The sequence below is a fragment of the Podarcis filfolensis genome (genome assembly GCF_964270895.1).
Source record: "Podarcis filfolensis genome assembly, chromosome: 1".
In the NCBI taxonomy this organism is placed as follows: Eukaryota; Metazoa; Chordata; class Lepidosauria; order Squamata; family Lacertidae; genus Podarcis; species Podarcis filfolensis.
In genome coordinates this window covers 86,089,379-86,111,554 of record NC_139604.1, presented here as the reverse complement: position 1 = coordinate 86,111,554, position 22,176 = coordinate 86,089,379, and the positions used below count along the sequence as shown (strand labels likewise).

The 22,176-nt window shown below is 44.4% G+C and overlaps 1 protein-coding gene across 14 annotated transcripts in view; it reads right to left on the bottom strand.

Moving 5' to 3' along the window:
• The window catches only part of DGKZ (diacylglycerol kinase zeta), a 135,877-nt gene that overhangs the window by 21,906 nt on the left and 91,795 nt on the right, over positions 1-22,176 (bottom strand). For 8 of the 14 annotated variants that reach the window (XM_083601403.1, XM_083601407.1, XM_083601404.1 and 5 more), the window contains 23 exons: positions 21,890-21,998; positions 20,547-20,642; positions 18,201-18,278; positions 17,597-17,653; positions 15,017-15,085; positions 13,280-13,351; positions 12,821-12,937; positions 12,652-12,723; positions 10,576-10,671; positions 10,362-10,444; positions 9,278-9,338; positions 8,335-8,448; positions 7,911-8,051; positions 6,784-6,862; positions 6,267-6,322; positions 5,774-5,836; positions 5,453-5,526; positions 5,216-5,327; positions 4,402-4,601; positions 2,868-2,968; positions 2,188-2,267; positions 695-739; positions 357-426 (listed from right to left, as the gene is read on the bottom strand). In XM_083601403.1, coding sequence (XP_083457529.1) covers positions 357-426; positions 695-739; positions 2,188-2,267; positions 2,868-2,968; positions 4,402-4,601; positions 5,216-5,327; positions 5,453-5,526; positions 5,774-5,836; positions 6,267-6,322; positions 6,784-6,862; positions 7,911-8,051; positions 8,335-8,448; positions 9,278-9,338; positions 10,362-10,444; positions 10,576-10,671; positions 12,652-12,723; positions 12,821-12,937; positions 13,280-13,351; positions 15,017-15,085; positions 17,597-17,653; positions 18,201-18,278; positions 20,547-20,642; positions 21,890-21,998 — 2,045 coding nt within the window. The remainder of the gene's footprint in view (positions 1-356; positions 427-694; positions 740-2,187; positions 2,268-2,867; positions 2,969-4,401; positions 4,602-5,215; positions 5,328-5,452; positions 5,527-5,773; positions 5,837-6,266; positions 6,323-6,783; positions 6,863-7,910; positions 8,052-8,334; positions 8,449-9,277; positions 9,339-10,361; positions 10,445-10,575; positions 10,672-12,651; positions 12,724-12,820; positions 12,938-13,279; positions 13,352-15,016; positions 15,086-17,596; positions 17,654-18,200; positions 18,279-20,546; positions 20,643-21,889; positions 21,999-22,176) is intronic. The other 6 variants (XM_083601401.1, XM_083601398.1, XM_083601405.1 and 3 more) reach the window with 1 other exon arrangement.

The following is a 22,176-nucleotide window of genomic DNA, read 5'->3' as shown; positions in this document are numbered from 1 at the left end:
GAGAGCCACAGCTGGTCTGTATAGATAAGAGAGAGCTAGATAGATCAATGGTCCGATTAAGGCAATGTCTTGTGCTCCTTTGTACTCAGGAGAAGCAAAGGAAATAATTCAAAAGGCAACATGGAACAAGTGACGTTTCCAACGGTACTGACCAGCACTATTTGAGCTCTACATAAAACAAAATTATAATTATAGAAATATATTCCATTACAGCATCGATGGCTCTGGCAACAAATTTCCGTAGCATTAGTCATGGAACCTTCGATGCACCGAGCCCCCACCTACTGACTACAGAGTTAGTATATATTTACATATCCGCTCTACACACACACACACACACACACGTATGTACTCACAGTCCAGGAAGCACCACTTGGGGGACAGTTTCTGGCATGACAATGTCTTTGGTTTGGCTCTGTCCCCTTCCTGCATCAAAGCAAGCAAAAAAGAATCAGGTCTCCTTTCCTACCCTCTTTTCAAAGCCTCTTCTGGCTTGTTCCAGCACAGATGCCTCAGGTGGACTCAAGACACATGCTTTGACACAAATCGGAAGGCACAGAGCACATGGATGGAGCTCAAGACAGATGCACTGGACAGATACTGACGCAAGTTCATCATGCACAAAAAAGGCAGAAGGGGTGAGGGGAGATAAGTCTTTCAACAAAGGGGAGGTGGAGACAGAAAAGATACACACCTCTGGAAACAGGCTCTGAATAGTGGAAGGGCCTGAAGGAAAATCCTGTGGAAAGGGAAGGAGCTGGGTTACCGCTACCATTAGGATATGCTTGCATCCCCATAGCTGTAGGAACCTGCAGGGTGCTCCTCACATCTTCTGGAGCAGCCAGCCTCCATATTGGCCAGTGTAATCCAAAAGCAAGATTGCACAAGCACCAGCCAGGAAAATGGTCTCAAGTGTGGGAAAGAAATTTAGGAGGACGAGGAGGAAAAGACAGCAAATCCATGTGCCATGGCAGTCCAAGTGCCCTAGTTTCACAATGAGCTTCAGGCTATGTTGGCCTTCCCAGCTGGACAATTTGATCACAGCTGCTTCTCATAATCATTGTTATAACCAAAATCAAGCTTGAGAGGTTCCAGGCTTTTTTGCACTGAACACTATATCCACATCCGGTGCAGTGTGTTTTATTACCTGCCTGACACCTAAGGGCTGGACAAAGGGCAAATCCGTAAAGGGAGGGAAAGAGAGAAAGCAGTTTATTGATGATTGCCCATCCATCTCATTTACTTTGTAACCAAGCTCCAGGGAACGGATTTCTCCATGCATTTATTGGCTTGAGCCAAAGCAGGAAGTCAACATTTCCCAGCTAAAAAAAAAAATTGGTGTGTCACAAAAGCTGCCAGGTAAGGTGCAAGCTTCACTTAGAACTGGAGGCATCACAGTGATGCGGAACAAAATCCTTGTAACTGAAACACTAGGCAAGATAACTGAAATTCTATCCAGGTTCGAGGCATGAAGCAGTTACTATATTTGCAAAAGACTTGTTACAAATTAGAATGCATCCAACGTAAGTCACAGAGTAGACTCATTAAAATCAATGGACACAACTCATTTCATTTATTTCAGGGGGTCTATTCTGAGTATCAGTTAGTTGGTTATAACCCTGGAATATTTCCTCCAGCATATTAAGCAACATGGGAATGAGTCTGCACTTACCTTGACCCCTGACCGCCTCCCAACTAGGAGTTACCTCCTTGGGTTACATCAGAACCGAGGACTTTATTTATTTATTTATTGTAGGCATATTTACTTGCTTTCATTGAAATTCCCAGGGCATGTTACACTGAATTCTTTCCTTTTACCCAAACTACACTGCATACAAAGCCCAGCTTTGTTACTTCTGGTTTTGTTCATGTAGGTTAACAGCTTTCCCCCACATTTCTTTAATTGTATGGGGCAGGTGGCAGCGGGGACATTTAGGCCGACTCTGAAACTATGCAGAGGCATAACTAAACTACTTCCTGTTGCTCTGTATGTTATGAATCGTAAGCAGAGGCAACTCCTGCTGCTCAGTCAACTGTTAAATTTCATTTGAGGGGCAGTTAATTACAACTGGAGAAGCACAGATACTATGGCAGCAGGGACATCCAAGTGGTATGTCACTTGAACAGTAGTAGAATTATAGCAAGGTTACACTCTCCCCTTCTCCAAGTGTTTTGCTTGCATCTCACCTCCTGAAGCCTCTCAATGTGGGTCCGGCATATCTCCAAGTCACTGTCTCCTGGCACAACGATAATTCCCAAGGGCACAGCTGGAAAGTAAAAATCAAGAAATACCACTGAACCTGCTAAATACATTCCTGGCGTATCAAGTATTCACTGAGCAGAAGCTAGGAGACAATTCATAGATGCAACACCAAGGTTGCATGTTTCATCCTCTTATGGGACAGTTGCATATTCCTGCACTGCAGGGGGTTGGACTAGATGATCCTCAGGGTCCCTTCCATCTCAAGCATCATACCATCTCATAATGCACACAGGAAGCTACTTATCTGGAGGCATCTAATGGACAAAATCTTTGTGCATGTGGAATTTTAATATGTCAGGGAGATATGCTAGACTAGAAGCCTTGTCTCACAGATGTGTTAGCTTTGCGCATACAGGGAATTTTGATGTGAGGGGTCTTTTTTTAAAAAAGACTAATTATATGGTAAGATGCTGCCATTCTAGAGTAATACATTTGAATAAGCTGACAGAAAGGCAGAAGGTGCCAGCGACTTGCCCACATGCTGTATTGTTATGGACAAAGGTGTGCAAGTATAAAATGGCTCCAGAAAGTTCCTGCAGGTTGTTCTAGGCACCCTTTAGCTAAAGAGGCTCCAGCAGCCTGGGCTGTGGAACCAGCTACTCACAGGCCTCCTTGAGCTTCTCCTTGTCGTAGTGAAGTGCTTCATAGTCGTGCATGCCAATTCGGCTTACGCGGATTCTTAGCCGTTCTGGAACGGGCTGCTGACTGTTTGCGCAGCAGGAAGGAAAAGTGCTGATTTAATTAAGGTGGGGCTGCTTAAGGAAAGGAAGACAGCATTGTTGTGGGAGGGGAGGGAGGGAAAGAGGGGGAGATATGGGGTGGGGGAAAAATTCCAGAATGTGACACGAAATCCCCATGCACAACAACAACAACAACAACTATTAGAGCAGCATTATAGAATTAAAAACTTGTTATCTGGCTAGTGGACAGGAACTCAAAACAACAGTTGCATTTGCAACTGGCTCTTCACCACTAAAATGGGCATCCAGTCTTTGAGAAATCAGAAGAAAAAACAAAGCGGCAAGCATGACACCCCTGGGCCCCCGTTATGTCTCTAGCTGTGCAGGTTGCTTCCATAACACTGGCCCCAATTGCCATCTCCCATGTACAACTGCAGGCAGGCCAGAAGGACAGGAGGCACAATTTCTGGCTTCTTTGGGAATGTGCTTCTTTATGCAAGAATGATAGAAACTTGAAACGGGCCTCATGGGCAATGTAGAGAGGCAGGAGACCAGCATAGTCTCAGTACTGGGACAGAGCTGAAGATGGGGGTTAAATGTTGCTAGCTCAGCACTACAATGCCAAATGGAAGCATAACAAGCAGCCATGTAGATGTACCTAGGGCAGGAAAACAGGCTTGCCAAGAAGGGTATGAATGCCAGGAAAGACACAAAGCTTTCACAGATCACCCCCTCACCCACCTTTCATTATGCCTTGAATGGGATAAGCAGCCTAATAAAAACTTTCCTTCCCACCCACCCCCTCCCAAGCAGTACAATGCAGGAAGCTGTGCACCTAAGATCTTGTGCCACTCATTAGTGTCTAGGAGTCTGTGATACAACTCTCCACTCCCTTCCCCCAAAAGAAAATATAGCAGAGAAGGAACTTTGCTTCCACAGAGCCCTCTGTGGGCTCATATAACCCTGCTTCCTCCATTAATCATTCAGCTGCTTGCCTTTAGGACTAGGACAAGGCAGAGCCTTCCTGATAAAGCAGCTGAGAAAAGGCAGTTATGCTTTTATGGTTGCGGGGTGTGTGTGTGCGTGTGTGCGCGCGCGCTCAATATCAGTGTTTTTTGGACTTCAGAAGACTCAGTGCTGCATAGCTAGAGAACCCAATACATTTGTCTGTAGAGACTTTAATTCTGTTGGGTTTTATATATCTTACATTTCATAGTATTAGAACTTGCCTTTAGGATGGTTTCCAATGCATTTTAATCCAAACCTCTGGGATATAGTAGGATAGAAATCCCACTCAACTCAGCAGCTAAGCTCACAGCAGGCAGTCCTGCTAAAGGATGAGGAAGCTCTAAGGCTCGCCTCCATGCAAAAAGGTTTATTACACTTTGAACAGGCAAAGCCACCTTCACTCCCTGCCCCCAAGCCTTGGGGGTGGTCCCTTTGTAAGATAGAACGTACTCATTAAGCAGAGGCATGGAGTTGCGCCTCTTGGTCTTCTGCACCATGTTGGCCTGGTTGCGCAGGGATATGCGAATGCAGGAAGCCCCCAGCTTGCAGGGCTCTCCGTCCACTTGCATGGGGATGGCCTTGGACGTGGTCAACAGCACCTCCCGGCACTGGTGCAACCGCTCTCCGTGGCCACCCACCTGCAGTGCTGCCTACAAAAGGAAGAAGAGTGTTGAACAGGAAGGGCTAACCAATGAGCAACGTCAGCGGGAGATTGCACATGACCTGAACCTGGGAAAAGAAATGTTTTCCCATTACCAGCAGCATCTGAGGCTGCTGTGCAATGACTCAAATCAACAGCCTCTCCAGCCTAGTATTCCCAACTCTGACTTGCAGTGGCTGCCCAGAGTTCCTAGTTCCTGCTTCTTCTGAGGACTCTTTAATGTTTAAATAGAGATGCTAGCAGATGAACTTGGGAGCTGAAACCACACGCATGACGTATGTCTACCACTGAGCCAGGGGAGTGGGCCAGATGACTCTCGAGACCCCTTCCAACTCGACAGTTCTATGATTTTATCTAGTCTAATACTTGTGTCAGACAGCTCCGCTGGGCAAGCTAATAGTTAAACATCAGATCAAGAGGCTGGCACTGTCCTTGTCAGCTAGCCAGGCTTAGCGGCATCTTAGTTGGTCTTGCTTACTTGTTCAGGTTGCACCAGTGTTAGTGTCATAGAGGCCAGAAATTCCAGTCCCCACCCCAAATCCAGCTGCATCTGCTGTCCTTGATGACCCCAGAGATCAGCCATCAGGAGCTGCCCTGGCTTACCAGGGATGTCATGGTGAAGCCGATGACCTCAAGGCAGCCGTCATCATGGCGCTGGGGTTCAAAGTCATGGTGCTCCCCGGGGTTGCCCCAAGGCATGGTGCCTGCGCAGTACCTGCACGTAGACAGGAAGGCGGGGAAGTGTGTTGGGGGCAGAGGATAGCACACCTCTGATCCCTGAGCGCTGGGAGGGAGTCAGAGGAGGGGGAACACTCCCCGACAGGGATAGTTACCACTCACCTTGGAATGTTTAGGAAGACGAGGCATTGTGGCTTCAGATCTTGGATTTTGGGGGTCAGGTCTGTCCCATCACACTAATGAAAGAGGAAAAGGCGACAGTCAGCTGTCAAGGCTGGCTACAGCACCGAAGAACCTCAGGCGTTCTTTCTATCCCTTTCGTGAGGGAACAAAATTCTTAGAGCCTTGATCTTTCCCAAAGATGCATTTGTCCTCTCGACGCCTTCCGCAGGGTTTATCTTTAACACGGCAGGAGAATGGCCTTCTCAACCCAATCAATAACCAGTGCCCTCCATGTGCCTGTTGGCCCCACAGCTCACTCACCACCACTTTGATGTGTTTCGCTAAGTCTCTGGAGCTCCCCATGAGGAAATCGGAAAACGCCGTCTGCCAGAAGAAGAGAAACCGAGTTAGTTCACAGAGGCTGACCAGGCACTGACTAATTTCAAACGGTGCTCTTGAGACGCACTTTGATCCCCACTCATCATGTTGCCTTGGCTCCACTAACCTCTTCCCTGCTGGAAACAAGGCATGCACCCCAGTCAGGATTAAATCCCATCTCCCCCCCCCATCAAATGATGCACCAATGATGTCAGTTTATGGGTGGGCAGATTAGGGGAACTGACCCCCCCCAAGATTGGCCCACAGGGCGGAAGTTCCCCACTCCTGTTCTAAAGGCTTCCCTGGGAAGAAAAAGATTACAGTATGGCCTGCCCTCCAGATGCTCCACATGTTACAGTGAAAAACTTTGGGGACACACTGAGACCAAGGCAACAATTCCTAACTGGGCTGTGAAAGGACATCCCAGTGAACTTACCCCAGCATAGAACATTTTATTCCGAAATCGGCTGTTAAATTTCTCCGGGTTGGCCTCTGCAGAAAAAAAAAAGGTTGCTATGGGTTACTTGTTGCCAGTAAGTCGCATTTCTGTCTCCATGACTGGTTAAATCACAGAAGCACCTTCTCTGCATGCTCATCTCCCCACATTAGAAAAAAGGAGCAGAAAGTCTCTAGGCCCCCACCCAATATCCGCTATCAAAGTTGACTGTCTCTTGCCACAATGTGCTTACACAGCGCTCTACTCTATGACAGGATTAGGGGATTAGTGCTAGTTTAGCACAAATAATAACATGGACCTTTACCCCTCTTATTGAAAGGCATTTGTTGTACCTTGAAGCCAACTCCTTGTCACTTTCTTCTCCCTCCTGATTAAGCCCTCTGCTTTCAGCTCACAACCTCCAAAATCATAGGTGTGGTTTCCCCACAGGAGGCCATCCCTCCAAGCACGGTGCACTGAGAGCATTGGCCACATCCCACTTCTTGTTGCTATTTACCTCGGGACTCGTGGAATTCCAGTGTCACCCGGGCGTCAAACCCAAGGCTGAAATAATTGTTGAAGACATCAAGAGGGAGCTAAAATTGAGAGTGAGAGGAAACACCACTAAATCTGAGGATCTGTTGAAGGTGAAATGACTTTTCAGCTACTCTGTAAATACCCACATGTGACTAAGCAAAGCAGAATTCAATGGAAAAATGCTCTCCTACCCATGAGGGGGATGGATGGGGTGAAACAGTAGTTAGGACAACAGGGTTTTGTCATAGACATCAAGAGACAAGGGATGAAAAGCCCTGGAGTGGGGAGCCTTAAAGAGTGCTTTAAGGTTAAAAGTAGAGACTGGAGATCCTTAGAAATATGCCCTAGTGGGGTTTGTTTTGTTTTTGTTTTAATTTTCATTTATAACAAAAAAACCCCACCTTTCAATGATCATTCAATAATATTTCAAACATTTTAACCTTGACTTCTCTCCTTCTCCTCTTTCTGCGGTTCCTTAAAGTTTTTTTCCTCCCCCCCCCTGCATATCCCAATTGTTTCCACTTATTCTGTTGATCATCTGTTATCATATATGTTTTAGAAACTGCAAGTTTTTAAACAATCCTGCTAGTGTCTTAATCTGTTTGCAATTTGCTTGTAAATATTCAACAAAACATTTCCATTCCTTAATAAAAAGTTTGTTGTCTTGATTTCTTAACTCTTCCAGTTAAGTTTCACCATTTCTGCAAATTCCATTAATTTCTGTAAGCCATTCTTCTCTGGTCTGGACTTCTTCTTCTTTCCATATTTGGGCAAATATCATTCTAGTGGCTGTAGTTGCATACACAAATAAGTTTCTATATTGTTGAGGTAGCTCTCATCCCACAATCCCCAAAAGAAATATGCTGTGGTTAACCTTTTCACACTGGGCAAATTGGCTATCCTCCTCCTTTCCCCATCTTACTTTCTTCATTGCTATCCTACTTGCTACATGGAAAAAACCATTAGGTTAGCTAGGGGCAGTTGCAGTTGCCATAACACACCTGACCCACCATGAAAGAAACCAGACAGAAGCATACTAAGTATATCTTTGGTGGGGAGACTGTAGCAGCTGGCCCTAAAAGGGCATGATGGTGTTGTGGGCCTCACCTTGTCTGCCGCCGTCTCATCCTTCTCTTCAGTGTTTGCCTCAGGATTTGGCTCCACCTGCAGACTCCAGCGGTCCAGCTGCACAATCTCCCCCTCTTCTACGTGCGACAGGATCTTTGACAAGGGCTCATCCGTGTAACCCTGTGGGTCGAGATGTTCTCCGTGAAGGACTGACGCAAGATAGCGAGCATTAAGTGACCTCTTTTCGGGAAGGGCTGTGACTGAGTATCAAAGGTCCAATCCCCAGCATATTAAGCAGGGCTGGGATAGACTTCTTCCTGGAAACCTGGAGAGCCACTGCCAGTCACTATAGATAATACTGGCTTAAGAAGGACTGACTCAGCACGTTCCATTTAATCTCACACCCCACTGCTGACCTGGAACACAGTAAAGTCTAGCATTGGTGCCGAAGTGGCAGTCTTACCCCACCCCAGTTCAACGTCCTTGCCAGGTCGTTTCCGGTCCCCAGGGGAAGAATGGCCACAGGCGGTGGAGGGTTCAGGCGCAACTGGTCCAAGATGGAGAGGATCCACCCCACCTATTTAGCCAAGAAAGACAAAGGTTCAGACAGAAATTCGGCTGGGAGCTTCCCTTGCTTTTGTTTTGGCACATGGCTGTTTTCTCAATATAGGCCAAACTCCAAAAAATGGCAAAAAGAGAGAAGCTGCTGGAACTGGGGGAAGACCCCATGAGTGGCTACTAGGCCATACATTGCCAGTTAATCTGGCTTGGAACCAACTGGTCACAAGCAAAGCAAAAAAATAATTATCTGTGAATACTAAAGAGTTATGTAGAAGCAGCTCATAGTTTAGAGAGAAGTGGCATGTTGAATAAAGGTCAGCAGGGTAGCAGTACCTGAGCAGTCACTGCAGTGATTTATCCACCAGCCACGCTAATCACAAAACCACAAATGCAGGCCTTGCTCACAAAAACCACTGTCACTGGCATGCAATTCAGCTAGCATCTTGGTTGAAGAGGAAACACACTGCATCCTGGGCAATGTAGTCTTGAATGATGATGAGTGCATTATAGAACTTGGTGGACCCATCCTTCTCATTTGATTTAGAGCCAATGAACTGTCTCTTAATTGGCTATCCATGGCTGCTATCCATGATGGTCGTGTTCTATCCGCACTGTTCAAGGTGATACACCTCTAAATGCCAGTTGCTGGGAATAAAAAGTAGGGATAGCGCTGTTGCACTCAGGTCCTACTTTCAAGCTTCCCAGAGACGTCTGGTTGGACACTGGATGAAGAGTCCTGGGCCAGATGGGCCTTTGGCCTGATTCTGGTCCTCTTGTGGCGTTATGATATAAACCCTGGCTTTCTTCATAACTCATCAAGTGCTCAAGGGATCGCGGCCACTTACCGTACCATCTCCCCCACATGCCAGAATTCGTAGGTTGTGCACTTTGCGATACATCTCCAACCTGCACAAAGCCCAGAAGAAGTGATAGTTAAGAGGACAAGAACAGAATGTGCAGCATCAACAGGAAGCAACCCCTTCGTTTTCATATAATCTTTCAGAAATGTAGAAGCCGAGTAAGAACCCATCAAGACATATTTGTCTTTGGAACCAATCCTCAATCTGGCACAATCTTCATGCTACCAGAAAGAGCTGTATGGCCAAAATCAGAGGAAGAGGGTACTGGGAAAGAAGGACTGTAATGATGTTATTTAGACTAGGAATTCCCAACCCCACTTATTTGGGAGAAAGCTCCACTAAATTCAATAGGATTTACTTTTGAGTGGACATGGGTAGGCCTGCACTATTAGATTCTCCTTCCTCCAGGAAGCAGAAGGTGTCCTGGTTAGAAGGTGTAAACAGTAGTTCTTTTTTCTGCTGCACTTGGGCCCTAACTGAAAATAAGCATAGCTGCTAGGGACTTGGGATGAATTTGAGAAACGATGGTTCTGCCCTGAAGTCTGCTTCATCATCTGAACGTGAAAAGTCTCTCTCTTAGCCCAGGTGGGCCCTTCAGATGTTGCTGAACAATAATTTCCATCACCCCAGGGCACTGGCCAAGCCTGCTGGGGCTGATGGGAAATGCAGTTCAGCCAAAGATTCCCTAATTCACCTCAAAGGGTTGTTCATTCTCTTCTATTCCACTCTTTCTTTAGACCATTATCAGCACTTTTCAACTGAAAGTACTTCACTGTATATCAAGCAGTACAAGTACCACCAGTTGAAAACCCCTGCTTTACACAGTCAACAGTAGCTTAGATTGCATGGGTCATCCAGCTTGAAAAATGACAGAACATCAGGTGTTCCCACTCTTCTGATACTAAAGTGCCACTCTCTGCTCCTTGTAAGAAAGACAGGATGCAAATGTAAACACACACATACAAAAACAGAATATGTGGAGACTTTGCCGGGAATTTCAGTCCTGTGTCTTTTAGAAAAGGCCTCTCTACTGGGATGGGGCTTAAGACTCATTCAGACAGATACTCACGCTTCTTTGGGGCCTCCCTGGCTGAGATCAAAAACTTGTCGAGGGTTGAGGTACCACATAAATGACTGGATTATTTTTGTTCCCTAAAAATTATGGAGAAAGAAGAGAGTCAGGAAATTAGGAAACAAACTGAAGGAGGACTGGGGCTAAAATAAAGATGTGTCAGCATATGGTCTGCAACCAATGGAATAAAATGCTTGAAAAATACACTTACCTGATTCCCACCACTTTTGGGGTTCACAAACACAAGCAGTGGCTTCATGAGAGGTGCTGGGACAGGTTTGATGACAAAGGGTTTCCATCGCCCTTCCTGCAAAAATAACATTAGTAATGATTAAGGATAATGACCCAGATTATGGTGAAATAAAAGCTTATGCCCAGGGAGCTCAAATTGTTTGTTTTTGTAGGACCCCAGTTACTATCACCATTAAAGTCTACATTACTCTGTTAGTACAAGTTGCGTAAAACTGGACAAATATGCATGATCTCTTCTTCATGGGCAAATATAAGCAGGGATGTATTTTGGCTTTGGCAGAAGTTGGAGCTCAATGTTCATTTCTGGTCAAGGTCTCTGGAAACAAACATAAATATAATGGGGAAAGTTGGGCCACTGGAAGCTTCAACCATCGGTTGCCAGCCTTCTAGGTTTCATTACAAAAATACAAAGTTGTTTTCAGCCTTTTGGGCTTCAATCCCCACCATCCTGAGAAACAAGCTGTCTACTTTTGGACTGCCACTAACTGCTCAGGTAGGGAAGCAAAAGCTCCCCAAGCCTTTAATTCCACATGATCAGTTAGCAATACTTAGGATTTATTGACAATGTGGTATCAAAGCAGCATTAACTAGGTTCTCCTCCGTTCAAAAGCAATACTTAAATTCAGTGACTTAACCTTAATGATTTAAAATGTATTGCATGGTCCTCCATTTGCTGCAGTGTCTCTCTGTTAACGAGTCAAGAGCCACCCTGTTTACTTGAAAGGCATATGCACACAGAACCCTTAGTAAACTGACAGCTGGTAACTATGCAACTAAACTGTACATTATTAGTGATCACCGGAGACTAGTAATTCTATGACAGAAATGGGGAATCTGTGGCCCTCCAGATGTTTCTGAACCACAACTCCTATCATCCCTGGCTAGGGTTGATCAGAGTTTAGGTCCAACTCTCATCAATCCCAGAGTTATATTATAAAGGAGCCAAGGGAGGCGGTGGAGGGAAGTCAGGGGATTCAAGTAATCCCATACTGTGGATTCAATACGGATTGTATATATAGTTGTTTTAAATGTTTTATTTTATGCTCTTTCTTATTCTTAAAAGTATTTTTTTTTGGTGTGAAAATTAATAAAAATATTAAACAAAAAAAAATCCCAGGGTCCTTACCTTTGGAAAAGCAACTGAATGTGTTACTGAACCGTATTCCCAGCAGAAATAGACTAGAATTCTATGGCTGACCCCTTTCCTCCTCCCTTTGCAGAGCAGCACAATGAAATGTTGAAACTTTCAGTCAGCCAGAGTTTCCCAAGGTAGCAATCATGACCTCCCAGTTTGGACAAAAAGGGAAATTCCGCTTAACTGGAAACTTCCTCGTGTTGCTGAAGTGTGCTGCACAGAGGATGCTTGAGCAATCAAAATGCTCATACATACGTTTGCTTATTAAGCCAAGATAAAATCATTCAAAGACAAACTATGACTTCTAAAATTCATCACAGATTATATCAGAGAATTCATCATAACTGTTTTTATCTTGCATGATTGATCAACAGTATAAGAGGTGGGTTTCTCCATTTTTGTGTGGTTATATACATTTAGTTACAGCATTTAATCCTTATGTTTGTTATGCCACCTTTAAAATAAAAATGGATTTTCTATATACAATTATTGGTTTATAATGCAAGTATTTATATTATTACATTTTGTTCAGTTCTTCTTAATTTTTGAACAGAGGATGCAGTTCTGCCCTTTCAGAGATTCCATTTGGGAGATTCCATGCAATTTCACTGTTTTTCTTGAAATTGAGGAAAATCAAAATACCTCCTCTATTCTGATATGTTAGTTAGAACGTTTGCTATTTGTAAATTAACCAAGCAATTGTTTATGAGAGCACAGATGATTATTTTTTAAGTGTTCCACTTCCCCTAGCATGCTAAAAACATTCGTAAGTAAAACACTGGAGGAAAAACCCAAACACTAGTCTATTGCCTGGTATTTTTGCCATTGATCTCTCAGCACACCACCTCTTCAGTTTGCATCTTAGTTCTCAGTCTTTCCCTATCCTAGTTGTTCTCTGACCTCAGGACCCTTCTTGCTGGATTTCCTCCTGAACGATGTCCTCTTTTTCTTCTTACTTGACTTTAGCGGGTTCTGGAGATGAGGGAAAAGAAGAAGCAATGTAAACGAGGAGCTGGTTTAAATGAGGCCCCTGTTTTAAACGGAAAAGAAACCCAAGGGGGCAACCTACTTGGGGATGCCGGACCCGTAGGATCCAAGTGGGGGGGATGACAACAGCGGCATGTGCCCCTAGTGAGCAGGGCTCCTCAATGTGCTGCAGCATGAAGCATGAAACTTTACTGTGATACTGAAAGGAAATGAAAAGGAGAGAGCCAGTTAGTGTCTACAGAACTGTCCAGGACAATCACAGTCTTCAGTGTGTCTGTTCCAAACTCTGGCCATGTCTACCCACGCAGCAGAATGATGTAGCAATCAGGGGGTAAAGTGATAAGGAATGGGCTGTACCACTTCAGATTGCAGGGGGCAGGATCACCATTTTTAATGCTCCTCTTACTTTTTTTTTTAAAAAAAACTAAACAAGAAGAAGACTAGTACTTCCAAACTCTGGGGCGAGGGAGGCAAAGGAGGCAGAGGTGTTTGTGTTTAGAAAGGGAGGGCAATTTAGCAAACAGATACATGCTGCACTCACTGCTTGCTTACACCAGGAACAGCTGATGGCTACAATCTCCTTGCTGTGAAAGGCGAATTTTTGCTGGAAACCCTGCACAGGGAGACAGGAAAATAAAGAGAAAGTTGCACGTCACTTCAAGTTTCTTTTTATATCATAGCAATAAACCCGTGGTCCATGAATTTACAACAACAAAGAGTCCTGTAGCAACTTAGAAACAAATAAATGTAACGCGATGTGAATATATTGTGGACATTGGAGCAGAAAAGACTATTTACGTATGTGACCACGGCTGTGTGGATGTTATTGACTCAGAGATGGAAAGGAGATAAAGTCCCGACCAGAGAAGAATGGCAGATTAAGTTGATGCATTATGCCGAAATGGCAGAAATGACCAGAAGAATCAGAAATCAGGAAGACCAAAATTTTAATAAGGAATGGGGGGAATTTATAATTGATCTTAAAAACCATTGTAATCAGTTAAAATCATTAGTAGGATTGGAATAACACTTGTAGTTTAATTGTGAATTTTGGATATAATGGAGATGTAAAGGGTTTGGATTATTATAAAAGATGCAGGAGGAAATGACTAGCAATAGGACCCATAAAGGAGAGGAGGGAAGTCCAGGAGATTCTTTGGAATCTTGCTTTTATGTTGTATGCTGGATATGTGATTGTAAAACTTTAATTTGAAAAACCAAATAAATAAATTTATTTTTTTTAAAAGAAAGAAAGAATATATTGTGGACAAATATCCTTCATGAGACACATAACTCTTGTCCCAATGTGCTAGTCTTTATAGGACCAAAAGGAAGTGTATTTCCCCTCCTACAGTCAGGGCTTTCCCCCCAGTGAGTTCCGGCACCTCTTTGGTGCGTTCCGGCATCTCTGTAGCATGGCGGCATGGCGCTTCGGACTGCACGACAGAGGCTGTGGGTGGAACAGTGATCGGTGGGGCACGGAGAGGTGAGCTCAACAACTTTGGGTGGGTGTTCCCCCTATGTTTCTGAAAATGGTCTGTGAGTGAGAAGCTTGCCATGAATCTCAGTTATGACACAGGGGTGGTTGTTGCCGAATCTCAGTTATGACACAGGGGTGTTGCTGTTGTTAATGTGATTACATAATTATATAACAATTATAACATGTTGTTGTTGTTGTTTGGAGAAAGAAAACTCTGAACCCTCAGTGCCTTGCAGAATATCTTTGGGAGAAGAAAACGCTAAGGAGTAAACTCTACACAAATCCAGATTAGAGTCCCTAAGACTGTTGAATGGTGCCTTGTATGCCTCCTTCCAGCAAGCTGGGGTCAAATACATTTGGTGCTCCTCAGGCAGTGGTCTGACTTCACCCCCGAGGCACACTCTATTGTCTCTCAAGACAAACAGATGCCAACAATGATAGCAATTTATTTCTAAACCATCCATCATTTGAGAATCACAAGGCTGCATACAACAGTAAAATTCTACATATATATATATTTTAAAGCCAGGCAATTCAAAACATATTGTGCAGAAGACTCAAGTTCTCTCAAAAGAATAAACATGCCTTCAGATGGAAACAGAGGTGATACTGAAGAGGCCTCAGAAAGATGTGAAGCAGTGTCAGAAAACAAAAATTCAGTATTGCTTCCCAGCAACTGAACCGCCTGATATAAGCTCAAGTTGCGTAAGAATCTTGATCTGAAAAGGCTTTTTTGCAGATCCCATTTCCAGCTTCATTGTACCCTTCAAGCTATATCCGCACAGGTTTTCCCCTCACCTTTCCACACTGTCGACATTTCCCTTCCTGACGTCTCCGGTGTACCCAATGATGCCGCACAACTGTAGGCTGTGGAGAAACATGTGAACAATTTAAAGGACGAGGAAATGGGAGAGACACATATACCGTCCCCTGAGCACACATCTAGGCTGGGATGCTTAGAAGCCGAGGCCTCCAATGCTGCCTTGACAATCCAAAACAGAGTAAGCCAGCTTCACCTTCCCCTCCTTCAGAACCCCCTCAAACTCAGAAAGTATGCCTCAGAGCCAAACAAGGACAAATGCAGAGCACTTCCAAAGGAAAGTATTCAGCGCCCATTACTGAAGATGAAACAAGTACTTTCTTTTTAAGATGCACCAAACCAAAACTATTCAAAATGGTATTTCATGGCATTGAATACAAGAATAGTCTACCATCTACATATTTGCCGCGAGTAATACCTCAAGGCTATGAGCAAGCAATCCATGTTGCAACACAGAGAGATTATGCTATATGTAGCTTTTCTTTCTGAAATGAGGTTAAATACACAGGAGTAACAGGCAAGGCTGTGCTTAGTGGCAAAAGGAACAAATTCCTGGTCCCATTTAACAACATGGATCCTCACGGCTTCAAATTTCTTAAATTGTTAGAAGTCAAATGAGTACAGGTCGTTTAGTGAAATTACCTTAACTTAGCCACAACATGAGATAGCTGCTCATTTCATGGTTATGTCAAAAATAAAGTTCTGTGGGATGCAGTCTGTAGCTTTGAAGGTGGCTCACAGGATGATTTTCAGCAATCCCATGCAATAAGACTTCTCTCATTGACTGAAATCAATGGACAGGGGCAAAGAGCAGGGCTTTCTCTGCAATTAAGTGCCCTCTCCCTTATTGGATTTCTTACTCTTCCCCACCACACCGCCCCATTGCAAAAAAGAAGAAGAAGAAGAAGAAAAGGCCTTCCTGGCTATCTTTGTCTCTCAGAAATTAGCTAAAGGCATTTTAATTCAGCTGGTGTTCAGAGGCAGAAACAGATGCCAATTTTATGATAACTTGTTATTTTTTTATTCCCTGTAAATGTTTAATTGTTTATATATTTTTATGGTTGTTAATGTTTTACTACTAACTATTGCTCTATTCTTAACTGTAAGCTGCCCCAAGAGCCATTTTATAAAGGCCATGTGGTAGGATATAAATGCAATACATACATAAATAAATTTGTGCAAGTATTCAGCAAAGACCAGAATTTACTTTTTTTCCTAGTCTCTGTTGAAAGAGAAAGCTGCAAGCACTGCAACTCAGGAAAATGTGACCAGGTATTTATTTTTACGTCTTTTCCTGTATAATCTTCTTAACATTTCTTGATTACTCAGATATTCACCAGATTCACTATAATAATGATCCTATTAGGAGTCAGAAAGGTGAGACTCAAAGACAGGCTGCACTTCTAATCCCACCAAGCCAAGAGAAAACACACCAAAAAACAAGTCAGGATAAAACCTAAGGGTTACCATAGTGACTTGGTTACTAAGAATGACAGTTACAGTGGTATCTCGGAAGTCAAACGGAATCCGTTCCGGAAGTCCATTCGAATTCCAAAATGTTCGGAAACCAAAGCTCCTGCAGCCAATCAGAAGCTGCGGAAGCCGCATCGGATGTTTGGGTTCCAAAGAGCGTTTGCAAACCAGAACACTCACTTCTGGGTTTGTGACATTCAGGAGCCAAAACGTTCAACTCACAAGGCGTTCAGGGTCCAAGGTACGACTGTACACCTTCCACCACTGGGAATGCTATGTCTGTATGTTAAAATTGCTTGGCTCTTTAAAAATATGTTCGAAGGAAGATTCCTTTAGGTCTATATCCAGTTTGAGAGCTGGTGCAAAAGTCTGTTCAGGTGAAACACAGGTTCAAGTTTTCTCTATGAAGCTGTAAGCATGTGGATGTGTTAAAATCTCACTTCAAGTATGGACGCTGCCTGATGGGTTTGCCAGTATGGATACTCACTGGCCCAGCCCTCTACCTTTCAGCACCATGGAGAGTTCTCTTCCTCTAGGGACAGAACTAAGTGGTGGAAGTATGCAGTGACTAGCCACGCACTCCCCAGCATGCACCAGTCCCTTCAGAGGTTATCACTAGTAGCTTAGGAGTAGTCAATGGTGTTTTTGGACTACAACTCCCATTACCCCTGATCATTAGTCATACTGGTTGGTGCTGATGGGAGTTGTAGCTCAACAGCATCTGAATGGCATAACACTGGCTACCTCTGTACTAACTGGTAAATTAGTCCACTCTTTCCTTAGATTAGAAAACTCCACTCATTACTATAATGTATCAATAACGGGTGGCATCTCATTGTTGTACCTCAATGTGCAGATTATCAAAAGAAATGCTCAGGAGGGATGGGCCATAGTGTGTCTTTTACTGCTCAGGCACATGTTAGCACCTCAAGTTCAGGGAGGTATAAAACTTTAAACCTGGCTATGGGCAGTTTGTTACCTCAGAACCGAATGAGGCCAAATATTTCACAGCCACCTGCATCAAAGGGTGCATGCACACAATTTCCTTGTGCTACAGATCAATAAACAGTCCACAAAGCTCTTACCTCTCGGACATTTCTTGATCCAGATTCCCTGAAGGAAGGCTTGCATCGGAAATTTATCTGTGGATTTAACAGAAAGATGGGTGGAAAGCTTTTTTTTAAAAAAAAAACAAAACATAAAATGTGGAACATTTCTGTCCTGTGAGGAATACATTATTTGCCATTCCCTCTTTCCTCCCACTCAGTCCTCTCAATGAATAATTGAGCACATGCACATATGAGATTACTTTATATTGAGTCAAGCCATCAATTCATCTAGCTCAATACTATCTATTCTAACTGGCAGCAGCCCTGCAAGGCCTCTCACAGAGGCATTTCCCAGCCCTGCTGCTTGAAATCATTTAAGTGGAGATACCAGAGACTGAACCCAAGGCCAACTGGATGCAAAGCTATCGGCTTTGGCATCTCTAAATGCAAAAGTTATTTGCCTGCAGAGTCAAGAAGGAACAAAATATGACAGAGGGAGCTTGGGTCTTAGGAATTTCTCCTAGCAGGCATATAAGCGTTCATGGAAATTGGATCCGGCAGGAACGTTCCTTTTTTAAAAAGGAGGTTGATATCCCATCTCTCCAAGCACAGCCCAAGAGCTTAACTAGATTTTACTCACTTTCTCTAGCTGTTCTATGCAGGGTGTGTGGACTACAATCTTGCAGGCAGCACACTTGCGCTTGGAGAGAGGTTTTTGCTGCAAGACAAGGAAGACAAGGAAGACAAGAAGTTTACATCATTTGCGAGTGACTGGCAAGCCTGCAACAAGCTCAACACTCAAATAACTGTTTGTGCAGATAAGAAACCATATGGAACAAACAAGTGTAGGGTAAGAATGCTGCAGGTAATGGCTTCCTTTTCGTCCTTCCATCCCAATATATGCACCAGGGGAGAGGATGGAGATGGAATGGATTGTGCATGGAGTGCATTACCTCCCACTTTTGTTGGCCTTAATGAAGCAAATGGAATCCAGGCACTGAAATATATTGACCAACTGATCACAGCCCCCTACCCGCAAAGCAAAGGGTGCCATCAAAGGGATAGCTGGAAATATGTATTTATTTCTATCGTTCTGTATACTTGAGGTGGATTCTCATTTTCCCCCAAAAGCCTTATAAATTAAAAACATAAAAACACCATGCAATCAGGGGGAGAATTACAAGCTAATTTAGATGAATTTGCATCAAGGAAGTTTCTTCCAGCTCTACAAGATAAACATAAAGCTTGTGATTGCATTTCCGCCTGCTTTTCTTTATTTTTAAATCTTCCTGGAAAGCTTTTTCAGTGTGACTCACCCTTTTGAGGCAGCCAAAAAAGATACAGGCGCACAGTACAAAAGAGGGAGGAAAATCCTGAATTCTAATACTAGTAAGATACAGTGGCTAGAATGAATAAAACTCATTTAGGGCAGTTTGTAGAATTTGCTACTTTAAAAAAAAAAAGTTGGGAGGGCAAGGAAGGTCACCAAATGCTGAACAACAAGTATGCAGAGATAAGGAGTGTGTGGACATTCGGCAGAATTACCAACTTATCATCACAGAATAACAGAAGTGTAGAGTTGGAAGGGTCCCTCGTCCAACCCCCTGCAGTGCAGGAATATCAACTAAAGCATCCATGACCTCTGCTTAATGAAGGAGTGTCCACCACCTCTTGTGAGCGTCTTACTGCCAAATAGTTCTTCCTGATGTTTAGTTGGAATCTCCTTTCTTGTAACTCGAATCCACTGGTTTGGGTCCTACCCTCCAGATCAGGAGAAAACAAGCTTGCTCCATCTTCCATGTGACAGCCCTTCAGATATTTGAAGATGGCTACCAAACCTCCTCTCCATCTCCTCTGTTCCAGGTTAAACATACCCAACTCCCTCAACTGTTCCTCACAAGGCTTGGTTTTCAGACCCTTGATCATCTTGGTCACCCTCCTGCCCATCTAGCCCGCTATTAAGAGTGGCAATTCATTCAAGGCCCCAGGCATCGTTGCTACCTCCAATCTTTTCTAGCGAGTGATGCTGGGGGAAATGAGTCTGGGTCCTTATGGGCGGTATTCAACTAGGTTTTACCCAGAATCAACCCACTTATTCATATTCATGAATTTCAATGGATCTACTCCCAGTAAAACTTAGTTGAATTACCACCCTAAGGACACAAAGCATGTACTCTGCCGCTGAACCATCGTTCTCTATAACACATGGAGCTGCTTTGCACAACATGACTAGTTTGCCCTTGCACTGCTTTCCCTCAAATTGTTAAAAGAAGATATGGGCAGGGTGTGGGGAGGCAGCAGAAATAATTTTGATCGGGACCTTTCCATGAGCAAAGAGTTTAAGCCCTGCTTGGTGGTGCCAATCCAGTTCAGGCCCTCTACCTTCAGGTTTTGGTTTTTTTTAAGAGCTACAAAAGAACAACCTATGCAGCAAATATCACATCTAGTTTGACCCAGAGGCTGTTGCCTGACTGGAAGCCGTTCTCTGAGACCCTTTTAAATGGAGCCGCCAAGGACCTTCTGCACAAAAAGCTCATGCTCCACCACCAATACATTGCCCCACTTTTACTTAGACATTTTTGTAGAAATACGCTGTAAATGTGCAGGTTCTCTCTGTGCAGCTAATAACACTACACACACACACACACACACACACACACACACACACACACTGCAATTCAAAACAACAAGCAGAAAGGTTTCTCATGTTCATACTAAGTTCATGCTAAGTATCCTTTAAAAATCACCAGGTGCCAATACCCACTGCACAAATAGAAGTGATGTGAAGGGCCACTCCCCCCCCCCCCCCCCCCGTACACCACCCTCATTTTCCCCAAAGAAAAATATTTGCTCTTGTAACCTCTGCTTGATGGTGTTCTGGGATGTGCAGTTTAAGGCATTTTTTTGTTTCCTCCACTAGATGGTGGTGCAGACTCACACAAAAATCAAGTTGACCAGTTAGGGGCATCCTCTTGCCAAGACTTACCAGCATTTTTGCAACACAGTTTTGTTCCCCCACATAGCAGAAGTCCCCAGAGACATTGGTTTCAAACCAAATGTGCTCCCCGTAAACTGCAGCCTCCTGAAAGACAGAAGTAATGTGTTGTCATTCCACAGTACTGCTGCAGGGTCACACTCAGTTCAGAACCTAGCCACAATTCCATCCGGTCATTAGCTTCAGGGGAACTAACTTGCCTCCCCACTTCAGCCCCACAGGTGAACTGAGTCAAAACTACACATTGCTTTAACAGAAGCTTCTTTCTGGCAATACTCCACCGCCATACACATGCCTCAGCATCATCCTGTTGCACATTCTGCTTCCCTGTGCCCACCAGTTATTTGCCACTGACCTGAAGCAGGCACAAGGAAAGGATTTGGTTCAGCCTACAAGCACGACATGAGACAGGGGTGGCGCTGTGGGTTAAACCACAGAGCCTAGGACTTGCCAATCAGAAGGTCGGTGGTTCGAATCCCCGCAACAGGGTGAGCTCCCGTTGCTCGGTCCCTGCTCCTGCCAACCTAGCAGTTCAAAGGCACATCAAAGTGCAAGTAGATAAATAGGTACCGCTCCGGCGGGAAGGTAAACGGCGTTTCCGTGCGCTGCTCAGGTCGCCAGAAGCGGCTTAGTCATGCTGGCCACATGACCCGGAAGCTGTACGCCGGCTCCCTCGGCCAATAAAGCGAGATGAATGCCGCAACCCCAGAGTCGGTCACGACTGGACCTAATGGTCAGGGGTCCCTTTACCTTTACCTTACAAGCACGACATACCAATGGCTCTGATCAATGGGAATGCACAGAATGGGAAGCACAGAATGGCCAAATACTTTCAGGTATAGATATGGGGACAGGAGGGGACTTGCCAAGGTGGCAGGAAATAAACAGATTTCAACACATGGCTCCCATTTGACCTTCACAGGTTAGCTTTGAGTTCACCCACATGGCAGCTTCCCATGCTGCCAGTTGATTGCTGTAATGCAGAGCACAACCAGAGCTACAGGAACCATCCTGTGGAAACTCAGGTACCATCACTCCAGAGAAATGCACTACTTGTTTCCTGTCTTTCTCCCATGGAACTCAAGGTGATACTTATAGGGTTCCGTGCCATTTCCCATACAGGCACTGACCAGACCTGCTTGGCTTCAGTAAGGCTGATGTATCAAATGACTTCAGACTACACCCTGGCCAATGATACCCTTGCTCCAGAAAGCCACCTGTGTGTGGATTTGCACTGGGCAAAACTTATGCAGCCAAGCCAATGGGAAAGAACCCATTCATTATCTTTCCCTGTACGCCCCCCCCCCGCCACAAGGGGAGAAGGTAGCACTTACGCTCCAGTCGACAGTACTGCGGATCTCCCTGTCTGAATCGCTTCTCAGGGCTAGTGGGGGGGTTGGCTGGGCAACCAGGTGCTGGAGACCAGACTTGGCAATAGCTTTTCTGAAAGACAGGAAGAAGATTGTCCATAAAAACACCTGGAATCATATTAATCATTATTATTCCTAAATGCAGCATTTGCAAGCCTTCTGGGGGGAAAGGATGCTAAAAAGAAAGGCATTCCATGTGTTAATATCAATTCCAAAAAGCTGCCTAAAATGAGGCAGAAATTATCAGAAAT